Source organism: Amphiura filiformis, chromosome 10, assembly GCF_039555335.1.
Source record: "Amphiura filiformis chromosome 10, Afil_fr2py, whole genome shotgun sequence".
NCBI lineage: Eukaryota > Metazoa > Echinodermata > Ophiuroidea > Amphilepidida > Amphiuridae > Amphiura > Amphiura filiformis.
Window position 1 is genome coordinate 47,975,508 of NC_092637.1, and position 24,537 is coordinate 48,000,044.

The 24,537-nt window shown below is 36.5% G+C and overlaps 2 protein-coding genes across 3 annotated transcripts; both read left to right on the forward strand.

Moving 5' to 3' along the window:
- The first annotated feature begins 104 nt into the window (after positions 1-104).
- On the forward strand, positions 105-3,553 carry LOC140162967 (transmembrane protein 230-like). Its single transcript, XM_072186288.1, has 3 exons — positions 105-234; positions 1,837-2,021; positions 2,709-3,553. The coding sequence occupies exons 2-3, from the start codon at positions 1,938-1,940 to the stop codon at positions 2,970-2,972; spliced, it is 348 nt and encodes a 115-aa protein (XP_072042389.1). The 5' UTR covers positions 105-234; positions 1,837-1,937; the 3' UTR covers positions 2,973-3,553.
- Positions 3,554-9,995: 6,442 nt separating this feature from the next.
- Positions 9,996-24,462, forward strand: LOC140162968 (transcription termination factor 3, mitochondrial-like). 2 transcript variants are annotated; one of them, XM_072186289.1, is made up of 6 exons: positions 9,996-10,124; positions 14,932-15,891; positions 17,120-17,212; positions 19,846-19,966; positions 21,138-21,262; positions 22,547-24,462. In XM_072186289.1, the coding sequence occupies exons 2-6, from the start codon at positions 14,938-14,940 to the stop codon at positions 22,697-22,699; spliced, it is 1,446 nt and encodes a 481-aa protein (XP_072042390.1). In that variant the 5' UTR covers positions 9,996-10,124; positions 14,932-14,937; the 3' UTR covers positions 22,700-24,462. The 2 variants fall into 2 exon arrangements, with proteins under 2 accessions (XP_072042390.1, XP_072042391.1); XM_072186290.1 differs by having other exon boundaries at positions 10,051-10,161.
- Positions 24,463-24,537: the final 75 nt, after the last annotated feature.

Sequence of the window (24,537 nt, forward strand, 5' to 3'; positions counted from 1 at the left end):
ATCTTCAAACAAATATATAAAAATAAAATCATCGTCTAAATTAATTAATTTAAAAGTAAATGTTAGATTTATTGAATTCTAAATAATTGTATCCGGCATTAAAATAAAACACGTCAATTTGCCATTTACAGATTTCCCATGATTTCACAGTGACTGATGACTGCCTGCCGTCTCAACAATTAACCTAATTTTTCGTGCTCAAATACCACAGTTGACAATGACAACGAACAGAAGGTTAGTTTAAAATGTAGTTTTCTTTCTTAGGCTAAAAAAAATCAATGAAATAGAGCCGATTTTTGTTTTTACATTTTAAGCTTACTGACTCAACTTGTCAAGAACATGCAAATGCTCAATAAACCTGAGTCAGGCTGAGTGAGACGAATCGTTTCAGCAATAAACACAGGGCCGCGACACTCGGGCACTTGTTGGAAGACATGAAGTACAGCAGAAAGTTACATGTACAATGTGATTTTCTCATTTATAATTAGGATTACGTCATTGTCAGAATGCCAGAGCTTGTGTCATTTGTTCATTAGAATGATTGACAGCGGTGGGCGGACTTATACTCTTTGTTTTGTGAGCGGTACAAAAATGTGATTCTCCTCATAAATTATAGGTCAAGGTAGGTCAATTCGGACGTCTCTTCCACAGATCTCTATGTAGGACTCTATGGTATCTTCTCATTACACGATCGTAGTAAGACTTGGCCGGCGACGACGCTTGCGAATTGCCTGTCTTCAACTGCTGTATAGCATGGTATAGGCAGTTTGTAGAGAGTGTCATAGATCTCATTATTAAAGGATCTCTGATAAACATTGAACATGTTAAATTAGAATAAATTAGTGCTGTAATCGATAAGCTTTCTGGGTATCGATATGTCGGGAGGCAAACATCCGACATGTCGATACTATTTAATATCGATACTCACGCAGTTTGAAACACGGATTTGAGTTTACCAATTTTATTATCAGTAAGTTCCAGAAACAAGTTAACAACAAGTGTATTGAAGCCTAACAGCTAAAACTACATGGATCATGCATCAAACAAACGAAAGTGGTATTGCAAATCCATAATTTTACATGACTTTGGCAATGTGTGCCATGTCGTTTGTGTATCGATACTGACATTGAGTGTTTCGACATGTCGGAAGTCTATGCATTTTCCGACTATCGATACTTACGACAATCGATTACAGCACTAGAATAAATGATGAAATCACAATTTGAATAATATTCATATTTTCTATATTTTAATTATTTCTTATTTATAATTTATATAAATGCATTCATCTGTAACTGACTGTATTTCATCAGCGCCATCGCCATTGCGTGATGAATGATGTACATGTAATGATGTATCAATATCATGTAACTCATGCACTGTGGCGTGTCCTAGTTCTTGTCTTCTTTAATTTTAAGCTATGTGTAATATGAACAAAGCAGCACTACAGGTAAATTAAGTAATTCTTGGCCAAGCTCGAACACTATGAACGCTAGTGGCTCCAGACATGCCAGATGAATACACACAGTTGCTCGAGAAGTCTAGCCAAGAATTTGTTCACCGATAGCTTCACATTTTAGGCTAGAGACCATTGCAATTGCATACAAAATCTAGTCGGATTCGCTGAAGCATGACACCGTGTAAAGCAATGGAAGTTCAGAAGTAAACACAGCCGATCACGACAGGCGATCGCATCAAAAATGTTGTTAAAATTACACTTCAGCAAAATTTTAAACTGTCCAAAATAGGCAAATCTTTTCTGTTTTTAAAATAATACATTTTGTGTTTGCTGGGTATGAACTACGACTAACCAAATTTTGTGTTATTTTTTTACAGATGATAGCCTAATTGTAAGACAAAAGATCAGAATTCAACCACCTTAAAATCACTCTAGAGATTTAAAAAAAAAACCATTCCATCATCAATCAAGACCAACCATGCCTACCAGAATGATAGCTGATTCAAGCATCAAGTATGTGCGCATGAGTAAACGAGATAATGAGGACTACATTGATTTACAGGTGAGCTCTAAGCTGAACATGGAAAAGCACACCATGCAGCATGCGCCAAGGGGTCCCAGCCGGGGGAGGGGGGGGGGGCTAAAAACATGATGAATTTGGCTGAGCTGAATCCAATTAGGTGTTAGTCGGGACATACATGTGTAAACATTACAAATATGCCGAAAAATCAGGCGTAAAAAAAAATTACCATTTCACATTTTAAAACAGGGACTGTCTTTTGAGGAGAGCGAGAGCAATCATTCTTTACTGCTCCTTTTAAATCTGATATAGGAGAGTGATCTTTAGCTCTCCTTAGTTGACCATTCTATCCTTACATGCACAAAACAGCTCTCCTTGAAGGCACCGGAAGAGCTATTTGATGCTCTCCTGCAAATTCCAAAAGACTGTCCCTGTTAAAAGATTGTACATTATGGCTAAATTACTTTCAAATGACTTGATTTTTTTCAAACTTGATTTTTAGGCATATTTGTAATGTTTACACATATTATAGCTCCACATGTGCAGCAGTGCCAAGGTGTGTTGTTTCGTCATTTTAAATTTTATCTCATTATTATCTTCCTGGCAATTGCCACTAATTTCAAAATTTTTGGCAAAGAATAACAAAATCTAAATTTGACCGAAATTGTATATTATGGCTTTTAACAAGGGCTTTTAAACCATACTTTTTTTGTTTGTTTGACTTTTCAGTTCAAAACCAGACCACCCAAGGTCCCATGGAAATCTATTATCGTTGCTATCATCATGTTCATCATGGGCTCAGCCCTACTCATCGTCGGAGCCTTGCTTGTATCGGGTCACATCGACACCAAATACAGTGATAGATTTTGGCCGGTGATTTTCCTTGGAGTTATACTATTTGTGCCTGGATTCTATCATGTGAGACTGGCATTGTATGCTTACAAAGGCTATGCAGGGTACTCTTTCGATGATATACCCGATTATGATGACTAGGGCATAGTCATGACATCTAGTAACAAAGTACTATCTGTATCACTACCTCGAGTCTGCGGCACAAACTTTGAAGTTCAGCGTGTGCTGCGTGTACATATGCGTCACTTTAATCACACGTGTAAAAGTATGAAAAATATGTACATCCAAGTAATGATAAGCCAACTCGGAACATGTTGAACTTCAAAGCAAGTGCCGCTGACTGGAGGTAGATAAATAGACCAGATGTAATTGATTAAGGGAACAACCCAAAAGTTTAATGATGTCCTATGAACAAAAGTGCTTTCATTAGGAGGCTTCAACTGTGTTGTGAACTTGTGAGTCACTGTATGTTACAACAATATAAATGATCTAAGATCAGGCCTCGTAGCCAGGATTTATGGATATCAAAGGCAGACTAGCTCTTGGGTTTTGTTTGAAACTTCTTTCTCAAAAATAAAAATGTTAACTTTTTGGGTATATTTTAGCATATTATTTCAGAAAAAAAAGTATACCTTTTGATGGACAAAAGATCCGTTCATAACTTCATACTACGCCGAAATTGGATTGATTGGTACCACAGTGCAGTAGTTTGCAGTATGATGTAGTGCTTGACAACGCACATCGCCATAAAAGTAATTGCAGTGTAGTATGTAATGGACCTTAACTTGAGTATTTTAAAATTCAATACATACATGTAAACATCTCAAAAAAAGTACATGTAACTAACCCCCTTTAAATATAAATGACCATCATTCAAAAAAGGGTGATTGTATTAGAAATATGTAAAATGCGTTGGAAGCAGAATTTATTTTTGCACATTTTGACACCTCATTTGTAGCATTGTATTGGTTTTGCATTCAGTGTAATGGCAGGAAATCTGTGTAATGATATCTGAGTGTTTTTGTATTGTAAAAATTTGTATGTAAGTGTAACTTTCAATCTGGATCTCACTACATTAAATTGACTGGTATGTTATTGTTTTCTGGGCTATCGTATCAAATGAGGTGTCAAAATGTGCAGAAATAAATTCTGCTTCCAACGCATTTTACAGATTTGTAATACAATAGCCCCTTTTTGAATAACGGCCATTAAGGGGGTTAGTTACTTTTTTTTGAGATGTTTCAATGAGTGGGTTATTCCAGTTGAAATCCATACACCCCTTATGTAAAACATGACCTTAATCTCCCACACAGGGAGTGTGAATTTCAAATGGGTGAATGCTCCATATGAAATCTACACCCCCTGTATAGGAGATTTATGCTGGTTTCATACTACCCTGCCGCTTGCCGCTGAGCGGCGTGGCGCACGCGTATTGCAGACAAATGAACACAATCAAGGCTTGTCATTGGTTGAATCGCCCTGCCGCTTGCCGCAGCGGCAGGAAAGTATGCTGGAGGTGTGATGGATTTAAACTGCAATAGCCCAACTGCCTTCCCAGAATCCGTTTTTGTTTAATATCATCTAGGTTCGCCTAATGGCGCTATGGGCTCCCTAGACATTTTAAGTCGAATTTTATGCACAACCTAAAAGTGCCCTACCGTAAAATTCCCACCAGCAAATAAGGGCACGGGACCTTAATTCTTGTTTGAATTTCATAGGAGGGAGCTCTTTGCACAAGGAATTTATCTAAAGGCAAAGGAGCCCAAGTGCACCATTAGGCGAATCTTTATGGTACTACTGTCTGTTCAATTAGCTTAGATTCTTGAATTTTTAAAATATTTGAAAAAATACAAAATTGTGGTCAAAGTCATCAAAGAAAAGTGTTAGCACAGCCTTAGACCTAACGTAATTTATACTTTTTCAATTCTAAAGTTCAATTTAAAACCTCATTTCTTTTCAATTTTGGTCTTTTCCCGCAATATTTTTATAACAACCTGTAGAACGTCGGGTACCATAAACTTTTTTGAATCAATCCATTTAGAGCAATGGGGACGAATGTCATAATGCGCTGAGATAATATTTATTCGACCATCCGCATCAAGAAGTATTGTCCAGCAAAATAGCTATTCCTGCCAATATGCCTGTGTTGAAATCCTACTGTTGAAACATTACGTTATTATTTATGAACTAATTTTTCTAAAAATAGGCCCAGCTTATATAAATACATTCCATGCATATTTATTTATTTATTTATTTATTTATTTATTTATTTATTTATTTATTTATTTATTTATTTATTTATTTATTTATTTATTTATTTATTTATTTATTTATTTATTTATTTATTTATTTATTTATTTATTTATTTTATTTTTTATTTTTTTAAAAATTATTTATTTATTTATTTATTTTGCGAATGGGTATGAGAAGGTGTAGGCCTATTATAAAACTACATATTTATTTTCAATTTGTTATTTCGTTTTGATTGTTGAATATATATAAAACTATGAGAAGGACATTTGGAAACAAAAGCACTTTTGTACAAGAAAATATTATTTAAAACAATCAGGTTACAGAAACCAATTCTTGTAAAGTCACTGTATCTGAAAATGTCAAGCGAATGCTGATATTCTTGGGAAGGAATGGTGGTATTAAACAAAACTCAATTTACATTGTAAACCAGTTGAAATAAGAACGAAATCCATAATTTTAATGTCATTGTTTAGGAAAACAATAATGCTCAGTATAATGTTATGCATAAAACGCAATCGCGCCATATAATTTCGTGTAACAAAAACCCAGGTGGTGGCCGCATTGCATTCTCTAAATTCAGTAAATTTTCATCGTCAACCGTGTAATTGAATGGGATTATTTTGAAATTTTAAAACGCTTGAAATATCACAAACAAAATAGGCCTATGTTGATAAATAATATGAATGCAAGCTAAAACCGTTGGGGTTCGATAATGAACCCCACAAAACTAAAAGAGTATATTGGAAAATGCCATACGGACGGGCGGTTTCACAAGTTGCCGGCTCGATCATGTCATCCGCCGCCTGCAAAAACCGGTGGACCATCACCTATAGAACCTATCCAATAACCGGAATGGTATAACAATTGAAATGGCAGGACAGATTGGTGTATAGATTGTTTTGCTAAATTGGATAGAGTCTATGCCCTAAGTTGAGAATGGACCATCCCACTCGATTTGTAAAAAGGTCGCGAACCCTTTGGGTGGACCCAAGTAACTGCCTAAAATGAGGCAAAATTGAAAAGAAATCGGGGTTTAAATTGAACTTGGCAATTTGAAAAGTATAAATCACTTTAGGTCTAAGGCTGTGCTAACACTTTTCTTTGAAGACTTTGGCCGCAATTTTTTATTTTTTCAAATATCTTAAAAATTCAAGAATCTAAGCTAATTGAACAGACAGTAGCAGGTCATGCATTTTGGATTGCTGGATGTGGTTTAATAAATATAGGGTAACTTAACTTTAATACGGAAAAAAATTGATTGTTAAGATCAAAAAGGAAGATAAAAAAAGCTTGTCTCTCAAACAAAGCAAAGTATCTACTATGTGATATATTTATAGATAATTTTAACTTAAGAAGGCAGTGCATTTTATAGGAAGTATTATATTTCCAACCGAAACTGAAAACAATGTATTATTTTGTCACTTTGTGTGAGTGACTTATCATATGTTGCAATGTAATGGGTTGTAAATGATTAAGGATAAGAATATCTGTGATATAAGAGTTATATAATAGATTTTGTATACAAACGTATATGGGGTACGGTTGGCCTGTTATTTCAAAGGGGTTTTATCCCGAAGGGGTGTTGTTCCAAATTGAGAATACCATGTGTAACTAGAACAAATTGCTATGAACCGATTTATTTGCCATAATTTTGTTTTCAATACAATGTAGATGATGATAGAAACATTATTATGTTTTGATGGATCCAAGTGTGTGAAAATATTGGATCCATAACATAATAATGATAAAATTTGATGCGTTACGCCCAATATTTATTGGTCGAGCTATGAGTTTCAAAATATTGGGACTCGACTACGTCGCGTCCAACTATAGCTTGACCAATAAATATGGGCTCAATCAATCCAATTTTATATCATTATATGTGACACATATCAAAATTAATGATAAGGGTCCTTTTGACAAAACTGAGATATGAACATGTCCTTAGATAGAGTAATTTGTAAAATTTGAAAAAATATTCTTGAAGATATCACAAAAAATACTACATTAAGGGGGTACTACACCCCTGTGGTAAATTTGTGACTATTTTTGCATTTTTCTCAAAAACTAATAACACACTGGTAACAAAAGTTACCGGTATGATATAATATTGGATGGCTGAGCATGATACCATAACATATCGGATGAGTCATAAAAATATCGGACGAGCCAACGGCGAGTTCGATATTTGTATGACTAATCCGATATGTTATGGTATCATGCGGAATAAGCCATCCAATAGTATCATTATTAGGTTTTCTTAACTCCTAATAACCCTGAAAACATAATAATGTATATTATTGGGGCAAGGAATCCAATTACTACACTGAAATTTCAGTGAATCAAGACAAGCGGTTCAGTAAATATGATAGGAAATGAGGTACATCCTAGCGGTACCTCATTTTCTATCACAAGTGTCAAACCGCTTGTCTTGAGTCACTGAAATTCCAGTGTAGTAATCGGATTCCTTGCCCCTATAATGTACATAACTTTTGTTACCAGGGTGTTATTAGTTTTTGAGAAAAATGAAAAATAGTCAAAAATTTATTGAGGGGTGTAGTACCCCCTTAATCTTATTCTTTTCATTATATTTTGCAAGGTTATTTTGCCTCTATCTCAATATAGGCTATGCCATACTTTTGATTTGACGGGTCACATATACTTCCTCGATGTGTACATATACATATGAGTCAAAGTAATGTTAATTAATTAGGGCTATGTAATTTTACTCAGAAATGCAAGTCTTAGGATTTTCCAAATTTCAGGAAATTTTACATAGTAGATGATTCCTCTTTTTAATGTTTTTTCTTTTCTGGAGACCCACCCCCGGACCCACCCCACCATTTGAAGTTCCAGAGAATTTTCCTCCTATACCAGGGGAGGGCGAGTTAGCGCAGCGGTAATTCCCTCGCTTTGCACCACTGAGGTACCGGGTTCAAGCCCCGGCGCGGCCCAAGGACTCATGTGCACTTGGTTTATCCCAATTCCATGCTCGCTCTCGCTGATTTTCTCCGGGATCTCCGGTTTCCTCCTGTATCGCAAACATCGGTGATTAGTTGTTTGGTTATCAAAAACTTCCTTCACCCAATGGAATTTGGGGAGCTGCACAGATAATTGGTGGATGTTACAATCTAAATGCGGATAGGTGTGCGCCGTTCGGCAGCAACCTAGTTGATGCGATCTGATTGTGATGATTCACCATTGCAGCGAAATTACAGCGCTTTGAGTCCTCTAAGATCTGGAGAAAGGCGCTTTATAAATCCAAAATGTATTTATTTATTTTATTTATTTACCAATTACCATACACAATAGTTTGAAATCCCAAGGAAAAAATAACATTTGCAGTTTCTATCAAAGCAGGGGACTAGGAGAGCCCTGAATGAAAATATTACATATTTAAAATGCACCTGAACAATTTGTCCTCCAAATCTTGTTTTAAAATGTATATTTAGGGTCACATTAGATTTATTAGAACAACATTTTTGTAAACATTTGTATCAATTGAATGGACCAAATGTTCTTTTTTCTTTGTATAATAGTAATTATGATGTAATTTATATAGACTAAAGCTGTTTTTGTTATGAAGGTTCAAAACGTATAATAAGGGCTCCAACAAATATGCACAAGTTTGCATTGTTGCATTTTTTGTTAGATTATGTATGTTTATATCGTGAAAATCATTGATTTTAGTGCAGGCCTCAAAATACTTCAGGGGCTACATTTGAAAAAAATCACCCCCGTAATTGTACTTTTAGGGGCTACTTTCAGGATATCAGGGGCTAAATATCAATATTCCCTATTTATTTTGAGCCACAAGCCTCAATATTCCTTCCTTTCAGGGGCTACTTTAAAAATCACCCCAGTAATTTAATTTCCTAGTACTATTTTTGGGTTTTCGGGGGAAATCGCCCTTAGCCTATTTTGAGACCTGTTTACATGCAAGTGGTTTTTGGCCTCCCAAAATTGCATATTTGTTGGAGACTTGCATAATTATATTTCTGTAAATTTTAGAACTAGAAAAAGTGCAATATCAGTAAGACTTAAGGGGTAAGTGCTAGAATCTCTAATAGCTGCCTTATAGACATTTGACAATTCATGTATTGTGTATTGTATATGCACATGAAATATGACACCTGGCAGCTATTGCAGACAGGGCCTTGTTTGTACTCCTCATAGTCTACTACTTTTGTTACATAATAATAATTTCAAAAATAAAAGAACTTTAAATTACCTGAAATGTGTGTTTCTTTTATTAGGTTTTATAGGCCTCTAGTATGACTGTATCCAGGAGACTATGTTGTGAGCTGACAAATCAGTAACATAAGAATTTAGGAACATGGATGGTGATTCAGAATACTGTTAAACTACTTCATTTCGCTAATTTCGCTAGTGCCTTCAATTGCTGCTAAATTCATAATGGTTTTACATAGGAAGAGGATGCAAATTCATGAATTTTTAAATTTTTAAGAAGTCAACTTTTTATGACAATTTAAAAATTGTCATAAAAAGTTGACTTCTTGCCAATTCGCCAAATGAAGTTGCTGTGAAATTGAAGTGTTTTACAGAAATGAATGATTTGAAGTTGTTTTGCCCTATTGGTTTTATCCCATTCCCAGAGGTGGAGGGGGATTTTAAGTACATGTATGATGGTGTGCATGTGTGACCAAATGTTGTATTTCTTGCAAATTCTCACCGAAACAGATTTTTTTTCTGGGCTACTGGGTCGATTTTTCCCCCTTGCATTATTTGTGGAAGTGTTGCTTTGTTCTGTTTTTATATATTTCAGTAAAAAATGTGCAAATTTCCCCCGGTGGATAATCTGCTGATGAAGGTGATGTTAATTCATCAAGTGTGAGAAACAAAAATCACGACTAACACCCCGTGAGACTCATTATGTTAGTTATGCTGCCACCTATTGGTTTCCAGCTGTAGTCATACGGGCTGTCTATAGCAAAATTACGCATGCGCACATTCATACTGAATTGCAACATGTGAAAATATACAAGAAAATCTGTCGCTATTTTTGCGTAAGTTTAGCAGGTAGGAGTCCAAAACATTATTAAGACGAATTCCTAAGGTACTATTACATATGGAAGTATTCATTGGTGTAAATCTAAAACTGCTACATGCGAGTAGACTGAACTGAAGTGAAGTTAAACTTGAGAGTCATACATGCATACACATGTCCATGAATGATCATGATGCAGTGTGAGGGCACACACCACTAAATAATCGTCCCATTGAAATACACGGGAAAATACAAGAAAGTAAGTTTGTTTTTCTACCCCATGTAACAACATTTTTAATATTTTGATCAAACCAATGTCTTAAATAAAGATTAAACTTTTATTTAAATTTAATTTTTTGGGACAAGTTTTGCTCGAGAAACACTAGCCACGAATTTGCTCACGGATGCCCTCGCAAATCAAATCAAAGATTTGCATTAGAGAATATGCTCGAACAAGACAAGTTAAGACAAACTTGAGAGATACGAACTCCTGAACAGCGCCATCCCGAATTTCAGCCGACACGCTCGCCTCCTTACCAGTTCCGGGCATGATATTGTTCCGAGGGCCTATTACCCATGCACATTCGATTCAGAAAATTTTCTGAACAGATATGTACTGTTGAGCTCCTATTCTATCTTTTTATCAAAACAACCAAGAGTCACTCAAATTTGGTTCCCTCGGGACGCCGATATATTTCGCATAGGTGCTATTTTTTACCGAACTTTGAAGGTTACACCAAATGCGGAAGGATTTAGTGTAGTGCACCCTTATAAGAAAAAATATTTTTGATATTCTTTATTTTTGGAATCATTGGTCAACATCCTAAAAAAGTGTAATTGCTTTTTATCGCTAGTCACTCCAAAGTTATAAAACAGGGCTCCAAACAAGCTCGGACTGAGTGAAAATATGATACTTTTCGCAATTTTCAGCATTCAAGGGCCAGAGCAACATTTTGACCATGTTAAACTGTATTTATAATCCCATTAACATCAGGAAAGTGACTTTTTTTACAAAAATATATGTACAATCACAAATTTAACATGACCGAAAAGCGACATGTGATCATTTCACCCCCCCCCCCCACTCTTAGACCATTCATAATATAAGGACGTGTCAATAGGCATATGCCTTAAGTGGGGGTGTTATGGGTAGATAGAGCGGTAATTTGACACTCTAAAATGTTAAATTTCCAAGTTGCGTGTATTATTTTTGCAAGATCTAAAATTAAGAAACCCCATCATTAGAATTAATTGATAAATTTCTCTCTTGGGAATTGAACATTTGGTCATGAGATAAAAATGCCGTTATTTTGTCATCATTAGGCCATAATATAGTATGCTTTGACTTTAAATGTCTATTGAGACCCAATTAAAGGTTCAGTGATTATTTTCAAAACGGTTATAATTGAGTTTTGATCTTATAATTACATTTTGCATCAAAATAATTCCAAAGATGTTTCATTTTTGCAGCACCGAGATAACCAAAAGTGACCACTTCTATGATATTGGGGCCAAAATAGCTCAATTTCAAGCACGGTCTTAAATTGTCAATTCAACGGAACTTGCGTTTTGAAGCTAATTTCTCGTGCGTTTAAGAATGAAATCGCGTGTTTGTAGACGGAAATAGAAAAACAGACTTTTTTTCTTTGCAAAGACATCAGTTTCAGTCAAAAATCTCAACTTTTTGGCACTTAAAATCAGGTATTAATCATGTCCATAGCATTTAAAAATGAGTCTTCGAAGTGCACACACCACTAAATAATCGTCCCATTGAAATACACGGGAAAATACAAGAAAGTAAGTTTGTTTTTCTACCCCATGTAACAACATTTTTAATATTTTGATCAAACCAATGTCTTAAATAAAGATTAAACTTTTATTTAAATTTAATTTTTGGGACAAGTTAAGACAAACTTGAGAGATACTGAACTCCTGAACAGCGCCATCCCGAATTTCAGCCGACACGCTCGCCTCCTTACCAGTTCCGGACATGATATTGTTCCGAGGGCCTATTACCCATGCACATTCGATTCAGAAAATTTTCTGAACAGATATGTAATGTTGAGCTCCTATTCTATCTTTTTTATCAAAACAACCAAGAGTCACTCAAATTTGGTTCCCTCGGGACGCCGATATATTTCGCATAGGTGCTATTTTTTACCGGAACTTTGAAGGTTACACCAAATGCGGAAGGATTTAGTGTAGTGCACCCGTGAGTGTCATTATTTATGTAATGCCAATAGCATAAGCATGGCAATTCCCTGTATGATGATGCATGGATGAGTGAATGAAGAAAGTACTGAAGTAAATGTTTTAATGCTTCTGTGGTCGGTCTGGTACGGACATGTGCTGGTGATTATTGATTGCATGACGTGCCGTCAAAAATGGGGAGAGCGTGTGCCCTAGCGGCAGTAGCGTAGCCAGCAGGGGGGCAAGGGGGGCAGAGTGCCACCCCTGACAAAAAATGAAAAAAAAAAGTGCCCCTCTGGCAAAAAAAGGAAGAGAAAATCTGGAGGGCAAAGGAAAAAAAAAGAGCACGGGAGCCCCTTTTCCACCAAAATTCAACCAGATCATGGGCCAAAATAGTGTAAAATAAATTTATTTTTATTTTTAAATAGGCTTAATTTAAGGGGGTACTTTACCCCCTGCCAAATTTTGTGCCCATTCTTGCATTTTTCTCAAAAATTATAGTGCATTGGGGACAAGTAAGATATGTATATGGCCACGCGTTTTGAACTCGCCACCCAAAAATGGTGGTTTTGTTATGCTTTTCCAAATCGAGACTCGTTCAAATTGGTATATCTGCTTAAACAAAAGGTATTGTAGTGTGTTTGGTGTCATTTTGTAGCTAAATGAGTGCCCTAACAGACCTCCAAAGGAGAATTATTTATCAGCTAAGATAGTGGAGTTACAGTTGTTTGAGTGCAGAATGGCCGAGGTGGTTGTTGAGACGGTGGCGGTTGAGGCGGTGGCGGTATGTGCAAAGTCTATGAGAAATAAAGATTTTGTGTGTGCGTGTTGAATCAACTGATCATATCTTTGCATCCATATGGGCTACAGACATGGTTAAGAGCTCTTTTGAAAGATTATTAATTCTGCTAATTGTTTTAATCATTTTGAGCTCTTTATGATTGGTTTAGTCTATAAAATGCAAACTTTTATGTACAAAACTACCCGTTTTCATATTAAAAACTGTAGTAAGCAATGCGGATGTCTTCAAAATAAAAAAGTTGCTGTAAATTTTTAATTACTTATCCTATCATAGTCAAAGTTTACATTTTCTGAGAGGAAATTTGATGAGGAATCTAAATATGGACTTACTTTTTCTGTATGGGTTAGGGGTAAAATGTTTCAGTTCAAAATATGTTGAATTGTAAAACAATTTGAACATATTTTGGGACACCCTGTATTCCGAGATTACCAAACAGCTGTGATTTTTTTTCTTTTTGTTCAGTAGGGTCCCCCTAACCTCTAACCAAATCAATGTTGTTTACTTTCAGTTTACCTCTAACCAAATCAATGTTGTTTACTTTCAGTTTATAATTGCAAGTTAGTAACAAGCAATGCATCAAGTGACCCATTTTTATTTGGAAATTTTTATTCCACCCTGTATAACTTCAAGGTCACCCTGTACAATGAGTTGAAATGTGTATATTTAAATTGCTTTTGCCTTCAGCTTTCCAAAAATGTATACTTTTGCTAGTTTAGGGTTGATAGTTGTGGAGATATTCTAATTTGAAACTTGATTGGTGTAAAAATTCGTGATGTAACGCTAAGGGTGGCGAGTTCAAAACACACGGCCATATTATAGGGGCAATTGACTACAACTACTGCACTGGAAATTTTATTTCAGCACAGACACCAGTTGTGGAGTTACAGTCAAAAATGAGGGAAAACCAATATTTGATCAATAAATCAATAACTACTGTACTTGCTTTGAGTTGCTGAAGGTTCAGTACAGTAGTTGTAGTCCTTGCCTATACATATCTTACTTGTCACCAATGTGCTATAATTTTTGTGAAAAATGCAAAAATAGGCACAAAATTTGACAGGAGTGTAGTACCCCCTTAAAGGGAAACAGTACAAATGTTTTTCAAAATTCCCACATGTATGAATGTACAGTTTAATTTGTAAAAAAGATCACACTTGGATGATTGTGGCTTGAACATATACATGTACATTGCATTGCATTTTATTTCACTTTAGTACATAGCTGTATACCAGTATTATCATTCACCAGAGCATGGAAATGCTAAACTCATGAAATGCTCTGACACATAAGGGCATGTCTCCATGCAGCATTTTGTAATCTGCCAACCCTGAAACCCGGGGATTGGATGGTAGGAATTCAACAGGATAGAGGGGGCATATAATGCTTACAGGTATCCCCAGGGGATGGGAATGTACTTTCCACACCCCCTATCTTAGGGAATTTTTGGACAAATTTCTAAATTAAAAATTTAGTCAGTCCAAAAATTATGGGGGTGGGGGAAGTACCTGAATAGTGCATTAGAAGGAAGATATGTCTTTGACATCCCCAAAAAGACATCTGGGTAATGAATATTAATGTTCTAGGTGTGTAGTTTGGGAGAAATGACCCTGTAAATTCCTACTTTTGTACGATAACACATTTTTCGTGCCGATCCCCCCTTTGTAATTTCAAATTGTCGATGTGACGGTGTTCAAACAAACAAAACAGAGCCAGAAGCTCAAATTTTCAGCTGTTTCATTTCTCATTGATTTCTATTCATACACAAAAAGTAGAAAAACATCCCCTGGTAATAAGTTAGCATGGAATGACCCATTTTTAACAAGTTTGTTTCCTTTTTTTTTAAACAGGTTTGAATGTCAACCAAAATGGCGAAGATTATTTGCTCAAAAATGTCTTCATTGCATGTCAGACCTCTGTATCTAACAACCAGATCACTCCTCACGCAGTCACCACAATGCATTATGGGAATGTGTAACTATAGCAGCAGTCGTCATTCACATCAATGCATTATATCCATGCGAAAACTGGAATTGTGCTCGGAAGCTTCATCAGTAATATTGGGACATCAAAGAAAACTAACATTACATGGCAAATCTCCTATCAATAAGTTATTTTTGTCAGGAACTTGCTCAAGTAATTTTCTTACAAACAAATCTCTATGTTGCAAAAATGTGCACACAAGTATATCAAAATTTAATTCTGATGTTGAAGCTAAAGATCAAGATATAACTGACAGAGAGGAAGCCAGTAATGTCAACCCTGTGATTGCCAATGTCAGCCCTGAAGTAAATGAAATACAAAAGCCAGTAGAGACTGCACAGGAGGTGACAGTAATGCAAGGATCCGATGCAGATGAATTTACCCTTGATGCCGTCCCTTCGGAATCGGAAGACGAACGTGATGTACTAGCCAAAAGGAAGGTACCAAAAGCTGTCGAAGAATATGCAGAACAACCTCTCATGCCAATTTCATACACACTAGCTAGTTATGTGGAGCAATCTGAAGTCCTCCAAAAACTGATCCAACTTGGGGTAGATCTCTCCAAAGTGGAAAAGCGACGTGGAGGAGTCGGCGAGAAGATCTTGAAGATGAACTTTGACCCTGATGTTACCGAGAAGATATCTTTTCTGCATTTTGTCGGTGTAGAAAGTGACAGTTTGGGCAAATTTTTGACAAAGAACCCTCATATTTTGCTAGAGGATCAGGAGAATTTAGAGAAGAGGGTCAAGTATTTGACGTCAAAGAAATTTGACCAGACAGCCATTGCACAGATTGTCAACAGGGCTCCATATATCCTGTGTTTTCCAGTAAGTGAACTTTGCCTTCTTATTACTATTACAGGGTGTCTCTGAAAGAACTGTATCATCAGAAAATGTTTTTATTTTTTTAGGCCACAACCAAACAGAATGGAATAGTGGATGTTCTTTCCTGATAAAGTGTAGTTACCACATATTTTTTTTAATAAAAAATTGTGTTAAAGCCACAATCTGTTAATTTATCTTTGGATATAAAATATTCAATCTTATTTGGTTCAGGAATTAAAATACTAAAAAAGACAAATACAATTTCTGCTGGACTGTTCTTTCAGAGACACCCTGTATCCGAGCTCAGGGCATAATATAGCCAGTATCACATTGCATCAGGTGGTGGTCGCTGTGCATTCTCTAAATTTAGTAAATTTCTATCGTCAACCGTGTAATTGAATGGGATTATTTTGAAATTTTAAAACGCTTGAAATATCACAAACAAATAGGCTTATGTTAATAAATAATATAAATACAAGCTAAAACCATTGGGGTTCGATAATGAACCCCACAAAATTAACCGAGTATATGGAAAATGCCATACGGCCGGGCGGTTTCACAAGTTGCTCTATCATGCCACTCGCCGCCTGACATTGCATCTAGCATCTTGCTGCAAAATGTATGCCGCATTGCAATACGTATTGTACAAATGAAAACTTTGTTGCAATTTTGCTATGAAATATTCTGACACTAAATTATGTCCTGTCTGAGCTATCATGACACTTACGACAGATGCCCATCAGCTCAATTCTTAGCGGGGAGTGAAGGGAATAGCTGCCACCTGGCAATTCCTCAAGATTATTACTTCGTCATTGTGCAGAAATGACCTCCTATGTACTTGTACTAGTGGCCCTTGAACATGTTTAAAACAAAACTGCCAAGAGACTGCCAATGACACAGGAGGTTTTACCTGCCCAGTGATGTTATGTCTATTTCTATGCTTATTTCTGCAGATACCTGACCTGATCCTCATTCTCACAACTACTCCCTATGACATGTGTGCAGCTGTTTTTGATCATTGCAAACATCTTTTTTTTCAGTATCACCCCACAGTATATTTGAAAAATTAAAACAGACCTACATTCTGAAATGGGTACATGATTAATGCTATAGTTTTGTACTTTGTGAAAACTATAGCACTTGTGTGAGAATCAAACCCCATAGAGCAACACAAGAGGATTCCATGGATCACATGATTGATTTTAACCTTCTCTCCTCCTTTCTTTATTAGGTTGAAAGGCTTGATAACAGACTAGGATTTTACCAGAAAACTTTTCACTTGACCGGAGAGGAACTGCGACAGATAATCACTGCATGCCCAAAGGTAAGCTTACTGCAGCAAAGCAGGAATTCAATTTTGTTCACACAACCTATCCTAATTTTTTGGGAGGGACAATATTTAGGGACCAGAAAAGTGAATAAATTTTCCGCTTTGGATGCATTTTGAAAAATGATTGGAAAATGCACCAAAATCACACGTCAGTTCATGAGAATCAATTTTGATATCCAATTAACAACATTTACATGAGGGTGGGTGGTGGTGGAGAGGAGATAGGGGAATGGGGAGGGAACACAATTTGCATTCCAGGAAAAGGGGAGAGCACTAGCTCGAGATACTCTAGCTAAAATACAGGTTTACATTTACTATCTTACATTATCTTGCTGTATTTCAGCTAGAGCTCCAAACGACAAGCTTCCGGGTTTTTTTGGAGAACAATACTGTTACGTAAGATGAAGAAGAAACCCGCCTTGGAGCCCGCCCTACTCATTGTACTTATTGCAATTTGCCTCCACACATTACGTAATCAACACAAAGCTTTTGTGAGGATTAGTGAGTGGATAAGAAATTGACAGTGGAGGATCTGAAGGACACGCCGATTGTTAGTTGTCAATCATGAATTGCCGCAACATATTAATAAATTACGGCATGGCATTCCGCAAACACCAAGACAAATTATGCCGTATTTTTCCAAAGATCATCTCATATGAAGTAAGCTGAATGCGATCTGTACTTTTGTAACATTCCGATCGCTTTTGATCACCTATTATCGGCGAATTTGCTTGAAAACATGTGAGTTCATGTTGTGTAAACATAATTAGCATAGACACAAATGAAATTACGATGCAATACAATGCAATTTGAATGCGCAGCAGATCTATAGAAATAACGTTGCCCGGTTTTATGCAGAATTAGACCCTGTCTGGAGAGCACCAACGCAAGGGAATAAGATTAAATATTCCGTCCAAAAAGATTTATGAAATTCCACCCATAAACTCTTATTGGGTTCATCCTTCATGTAAAACTGCACGCAATAAGCCTAGCACAGCAATCTCCTATTGAAGGATTATACAGCTCTTTATTCCATAAGCTGCTTAAAGTCTTTACATTAGTCCAACCATGGAAATAGTAGATGAAAAGGAATCACAAAGAAATCGATCGCCTGTGACTAATCCCTTCTTCATTACAAAGGAAGAAGACTCAACAAATTCCCTTTTGAGGACACTCATATTGCCGCCATCAGCATGATTTGGTAGCATAACTGGAAATTCATAGCGATAAATCTTTGCGAACAAACAAATTTTGAACCGGTTGTTGTGACCTTGGTTGATAAAGCGCACTTTTAACGTTCATTTAGACTGGATTCTGTAAACATTTGCAACAAGTTTCTGCATTTTCAGATGCAGAGAAGTCAAAACAATTCAAATATTGGGAAATTTAATCTAAAGGCACTTTTGAAAAAGTTTTACATTTTGTAAGGATAATCGTATTTTCGCTGACCCCAAATTTAATTAAAATGTAAAGGTATAAAACAAGTTGTTCTGGTTGTTTCTGAAAAATGGGAACAGATTCTATCATAAGACAAACGGAAAATCAATTCTATCAAATTCCCTTCATATGAGCCCCAGGTAAATTTGCCCCTAAATGTTTCAAATATATGACTTTCTACTTCCGATTTTGGTAATACATCCTTCCCACAAGGCATTATTTTTGGCTATGTTATCTCATATGTCCCATTCATATTTCCCGCCCTTTCCTGCTCACAAAGCCGTATTTAGTCTATAAGCAATGGTCGCTTGACTGCAGCCTAAAAATTGAAAATGTCATGTCATAGAAAAGAAATGTTAGGTCACCGATGACCATCGTGTTGGGATATAATCCCGAGGATTATGATATAACAATAGCGGTTGAAGTGTATAGAAACGTGAAGTACATGTGTTTGGAACTTTGATGATGGTTTGTTGTGGTTCCTTCTCATCTACTATTTCCATGTTCCAACTCATGAATATCTTGCACCAAGGATTCATCCAAATTGATCAAACCATAGTGTAAAACAGGCCCTCTCAACTGGCGGCATGTGCGCCACTTGTGGCGCTTGGGATCAGTCAAAGTGGCGCACAGTAATTTTGATAATTTTTTCACATAAATGTTGAACATAAAAGGGGTGAAAATACCCAATCTGGGCCTTTTAAAAACTTTAAAATCCAGGAGCTTCCGGGGGCTTTTCCCCCGGGACCCCTGTTAAAGTACCCACTTCACCTTACCCACTATGTACACACGCTGCCTCGCAAAGTCCTCCCTTGACATATGTGACATGATCAAGGGGAATGAGTCGCATGTCAGTAATTTTCAATTAGAAGGTTTTTACATCATTTTCTGGCAGTTTATAAATGCTACATTTTGATGCAAATCCCATCATAATCGGACATCTAGTTACAGAGTTATGAGCAATTTATCAATGGCTGGAAACAATATAAAACAAAAGAATTTGAACACTGTTTTTGCCAATATCTGAAAACCAATATTAGCGACATCCGACTCATTCCTCTTGATCATGTCACATATTGGCACTTCATGATTTCTAAAATTTTCCAGTTGGCACTTCAAATAAACTAGTTGAGAAGCTGTGGTGTAAAACTTTCTTAAATGGTAGTTTTCATAATCAATTCTTTTCACAGTTGGCAACACAGACATTGGAGAAAGCAAAAGAAAATATCTTTGTATTGAAACAACAGTTTGGTTTTTATATGGATGAGGTGAAATCGTTGGTTGTCAGTCATCCAAGGATACTCACTAGAGGTAGGTGACAGGTTGGTAACCAGGGGTGGGGGTGTTTCAATTTTAGATTGGGCAGGGATGTGAGGCTGAGATTTGATCTCACCTAAAAATATAAGACATGACCATTTTGCAGCACATGAAAAAATTTTGGGCTACAATGTTTGTTGTGACAATCCAACATTTAAATATTTTCTGGTAACCTTTAATATGCACCAGTGGAGTGGCATAGCGCCCCCCTCTTGCTGAACATCTTGCATTATTTATGAGTGACCACAGAAATAGAGAAGGTGATGCCAGACTCCCTTTGCAGCCTTTGGCACTGTTAGGTATGGGAGGATAATTGAGGTACAAAAAATGTAGTCAGGCTCTTGACGACCCGGGGGGGTACTCAAGTTTGGTTTTGGTAGGGACGTGCCGCTGAGATTTTGGAAGTAGACCCATAAATATACCAATTTTTCAAGAAATTTGGACCCATTGATATACCAAAAGTCAAAATTTTCGCCAAATTTACCCAAAATTGTCTTAGTTTTTACAAATTTTCCTAAAATTTTGGGAAAATTTTGGCTAGATTAAGGAAAATTTGGGCTGTTTTCCGAAAAATTGAGAAAATTTTGAAAAAAGGACCCATTCATATACCAAAATAGGCTTTGAAAAAGGGTCATTGATATACCAGAAGGCTGAAAATGCTACCCATATTTATGCACGTCCCTATATGGTCATTTGTACTGAGTACCCCCCCCCGGGCTTGACGACAGCACATCGATCGTGGCAAATCAGTTTGTCACAACATCAAGCAGAATGTCCGAAAATGAAAATGCTGGCTACTCGGCTCTATTATAGCACAACTACTCGTTACCAGTTGCCTGTTGCACTAGCAATATGTAAACAAAAGAAAAGCTGCTGATATTTTTTCTGGGGTTGCCAACTTGCTACGACCCTCCCTCTCAGTGAAAAAAGTTTTGGGGCAATAATTTGACAAATTCTGTCGGCCAAAAATGGGCCATTATTGGATTTACCCACTGGCTACTCCTTTTTATTCTCCTTCTGAAACGTAGGGACACCTCTGCATAAAGCATTTGATATTAGTCTAGTGTCTTTTAGTGTCGCGCACAAGCACTGATTTGTTCCACTATGTACTGCAGGGAAACATGAATACCCACAATTATACCATTTCTTCCTGGGTTTTTTTCAGGCAAGTATAAGCTGATCACAGTGTTTGATTACCTTCACAATGACATGGGTATTCCACACAAGCTGATCCTCAACAATCCCCAAGTCTTCAATTCCAGGGCTCATCAGATTCAAGAAAGACATAAGGTAAGCATTTGTAATGCGATTAGGCCTGGCATTTTCGGGTAATTTTGTTTTAAGTTTTTTTATTTTTTCGGTTTTGCAGTGTCTCTGGACCTAGACCTAAATGCCAGGATCATTCATGGTTGACCTAAAAAAAAATAAAAAAATTTCAAGATATTTTGTTATTTTTATATGAAAATTGATACTTTGTATTCATGTCATACTCTATTAATGATTTCAAAATGTATTGAATTTGAATGCATTTTGAATTTCGGGTAACCGGGGAGGGTATTTCATACCCGGGTAATGTAATCTCGGGCGGGTACCCGGTTACCCGACCGAAAATGCCAGCCTTAAATGCGATTATCAAGCTAAATTTCGTTTTCAAATTTCTTTACATGAGCCATTCTCAGAGCTTTATTATGCTGAAAACGTAACCCCATCATAATTAGACAAAGTTTGCGGTTAAGGAGATATGGCCATTTTAGTGTTGCTCAGACAAAACCAAAACTTTACCCCATTTTCTTGATTAAGTTTATCCCATTTTGATTTTGGTACAAGGTGAAAGCTTGTCTTTCTAGTGACCCCTGTGAAATTTTAGACCTGGAATATGTTTTGTTTCAGCAATATGTACAGAAACATTGTATATATAGTGTGACTTGTCTCAAGTTGAGAGTAACACCATGTTGCATTTCGCAGTTAGCAGATTAGAATCAGTACGTTTACGTGGTTGCGTTGCTACCGTATGGCCACACGATTAGGTTATTGCGGGGGATTCGAAACTGCCACTGCGAAATCCAACATGGCCTTACTTGACATGAGACAGAACATGGTTTGGTGATAACCACCCCGCCTAAGGCCTAGATTGTTTTTTGGTTTTTTGCAATAAATAAATGAAAAAATTGAATTTAAAAAAGTTCAAAGGCCTTTATCAAACGCATTTTACAGCTTTAAAAAGTAAAATAATGCCTAATTTAAGAATTAGGGACGGGCCTTGATGTGAGGTTGAAAACACCATGCAACCGGACTACCTACCTTAAAATGTAAATGGGGTATTCCAGGTGAAATCCATACACCCCCTGTGGAAGACATGACTTTAATCTCCCACACAAGGAGTGTAGATTTCAAATGGAATCACCCATTTAGATAAACCCATTTGAAATCCCCACTCCCTGTGTAGGAGATTAAGGTCATGTCTTCCATAAGTGGTGTGTGTATATTAACTGGAATACTCCAATCTTTGTACTCTAGTGTATGACAGCTGTCTGTAAGTTACCATTAATATTTTTTTTTTCTTCTTATTTACAGTTTCTTGAGCATCTTGGCCGTGCCCAGTATGATCCCAAAGAAACGGGTTACGTCTCACTGAAGAGTATGGTGACACTACCGGATGAAGAATTTTGCCAAGAAATTGCCAAGAGTACCATTGAAGAATACAATGACTTTTTAAAGACAGTTTAAAGCTACAAGCCAAAACATATCTTTTGGTTCTCAACGGATGTCTGAAAGTGCCTTTACAGCCATTATGGATGATTTCTTTAATACAATTATTTTGGTTGATTATTTAACCTTATTTTTTTGCATATTTTACCTACACCTAATTGGAATCAGCCAAATTCATTGTGCTTTGTAGTGCCTCAAATGTCTCAAGTGATAAAACATTAATCGTCTTGATAAAACATTTATCCCCCATAAAGATAGCAAGTGGGTTTTCTTTCATATTACCTCATTATTTTGGCTTTTAAATTACCAGTAAACCTTCCTGACAGTTGTTAACAATACGATTTCATACTTTTTGGGAAATAATAAAATCATAGTATTATGCTCCAAAGCTTCTTTGGGTGTGTAAAAGTGGCTTTAATTGTTCAGTTATCAGTATAAAAAACCAAGGCACTGAAATCAAAATGATAATATAAAACTAACTCTGGAAATCTCCATAACAAATTTTCAATGTTTCAGTTTCGTAGTGTATTAAAACAGCCTCATATGGCCCTCAACTTAATCAAAAAAAGTTGAGATTTTTATACCAACAGAATTCTAGGACTTTATAATGTCAACAGCTGGAAATTACAACTCAACAGTGGCCGATAGGGTATGTCCAAATCAACTGAAATTTTGGAAATAAGATTGAGTCCAGAAAAGATATCTAACACTTCCCATAAGGCTTTTCTTCCTTGTACGGATTGGCAATTCAGTGCAGCATGGGTTGATAGTAACAAAAAATATCTCAATTAACAGAGCTCATCGAGATCTTGCAATTCGAGGTATTTCTTGTGACTATCAACCCATGTTGCACCATAAGGCTTTTCTTCCTTATGCGGATTGGCAATTCAGTGCAGCATGGGTTGATAGTAACAAAAAATATCTCAATTAACAGAGCTCATCGAGATCTTGCAATTCGAGGTATTTCTTGTGACTATCAACCCATGTTGCACCGAATTGCAAATTACTACAGGGGAGAAATGCATTGTGGGAAGTGTAAGATTAGATATCTTCTCTATAATTGAACCATACACTTCAATAGACCTTTTTCCCTCTTTCCCATCATGCACTATTCCAGGGGATATGAGTGTCGCAAAATACATGTACATCATCTCCTCTGGCGGAGTACAGAGTTATGTTCATTACATTCTGGAATATGGACATTTCGGCTGGTGCCTTCATCACAAAAAAGGAATCACCGATAATCATGATAATGGCGCACAATCACTAATACCTTTTCGGGGGCAAAAAAACAAGATTTCTATGCCTTATTGACATGGTGTCGTCAGGAAAAAAAGTTTCCTGTTATTGAAACCTAACTTTGTATACATTTTATAGACCTAGAGGTGAAAAACTAATGACGGGACACGCAGTGATATTTTGCCGGTGTCCGTTTCACTTTTTTTCGGAGATGAAAATAAAACGTAAACAAAATCTCTTACACAGATGTTCTGCATCGCTCCGTAACTGCATCACTCGTGTATTCAATAATTGCATAATTAGTAACATCGATGGCCTTTACGATAATCCGCATATATGGAATCAGTATGCCCATAGTAAGACAAAATAATTGCAAAGACCATCGGATGCACACGATCTATGAGGTTGATGAACTGCATCATACCCCCCCTAGAATAGTGCATTGTGGGATAGAGGAAAAAGGTCAATACCCCTGTAATTCTCTGTCTGTAAAAGCTGTAATACCATAAAATAAATAGATTGGCTCATACAAATGATCATAATATCATTCCACAAGTGGATTTTATTTGTACTGTTTCATTTCTAGTTGGCTACAACCAGAAATCACTTGTGACCTG

Excerpts from the sequence above, each read along its gene's own strand:
- LOC140162967 (XM_072186288.1), top strand. The coding sequence starts at position 1,938 with ATGCCTACCAGAATGATAGCTGATTCAAGCATCAAGTATGTGCGCATG. Across the intron at positions 2,022-2,708 it reads AGGACTACATTGATTTACAG|TTCAAAACCAGACCACCCAA; the intron begins GTGAGCTCTAAG and ends TTGACTTTTCAG.
- LOC140162968 (XM_072186289.1), top strand. The coding sequence starts at position 14,938 with ATGTCAACCAAAATGGCGAAGATTATTTGCTCAAAAATGTCTTCATTG. Across the intron at positions 19,967-21,137 it reads TCCAAGGATACTCACTAGAG|GCAAGTATAAGCTGATCACA; the intron begins GTAGGTGACAGG and ends GGTTTTTTTCAG. Across the intron at positions 21,263-22,546 it reads AGATTCAAGAAAGACATAAG|TTTCTTGAGCATCTTGGCCG; the intron begins GTAAGCATTTGT and ends TCTTATTTACAG.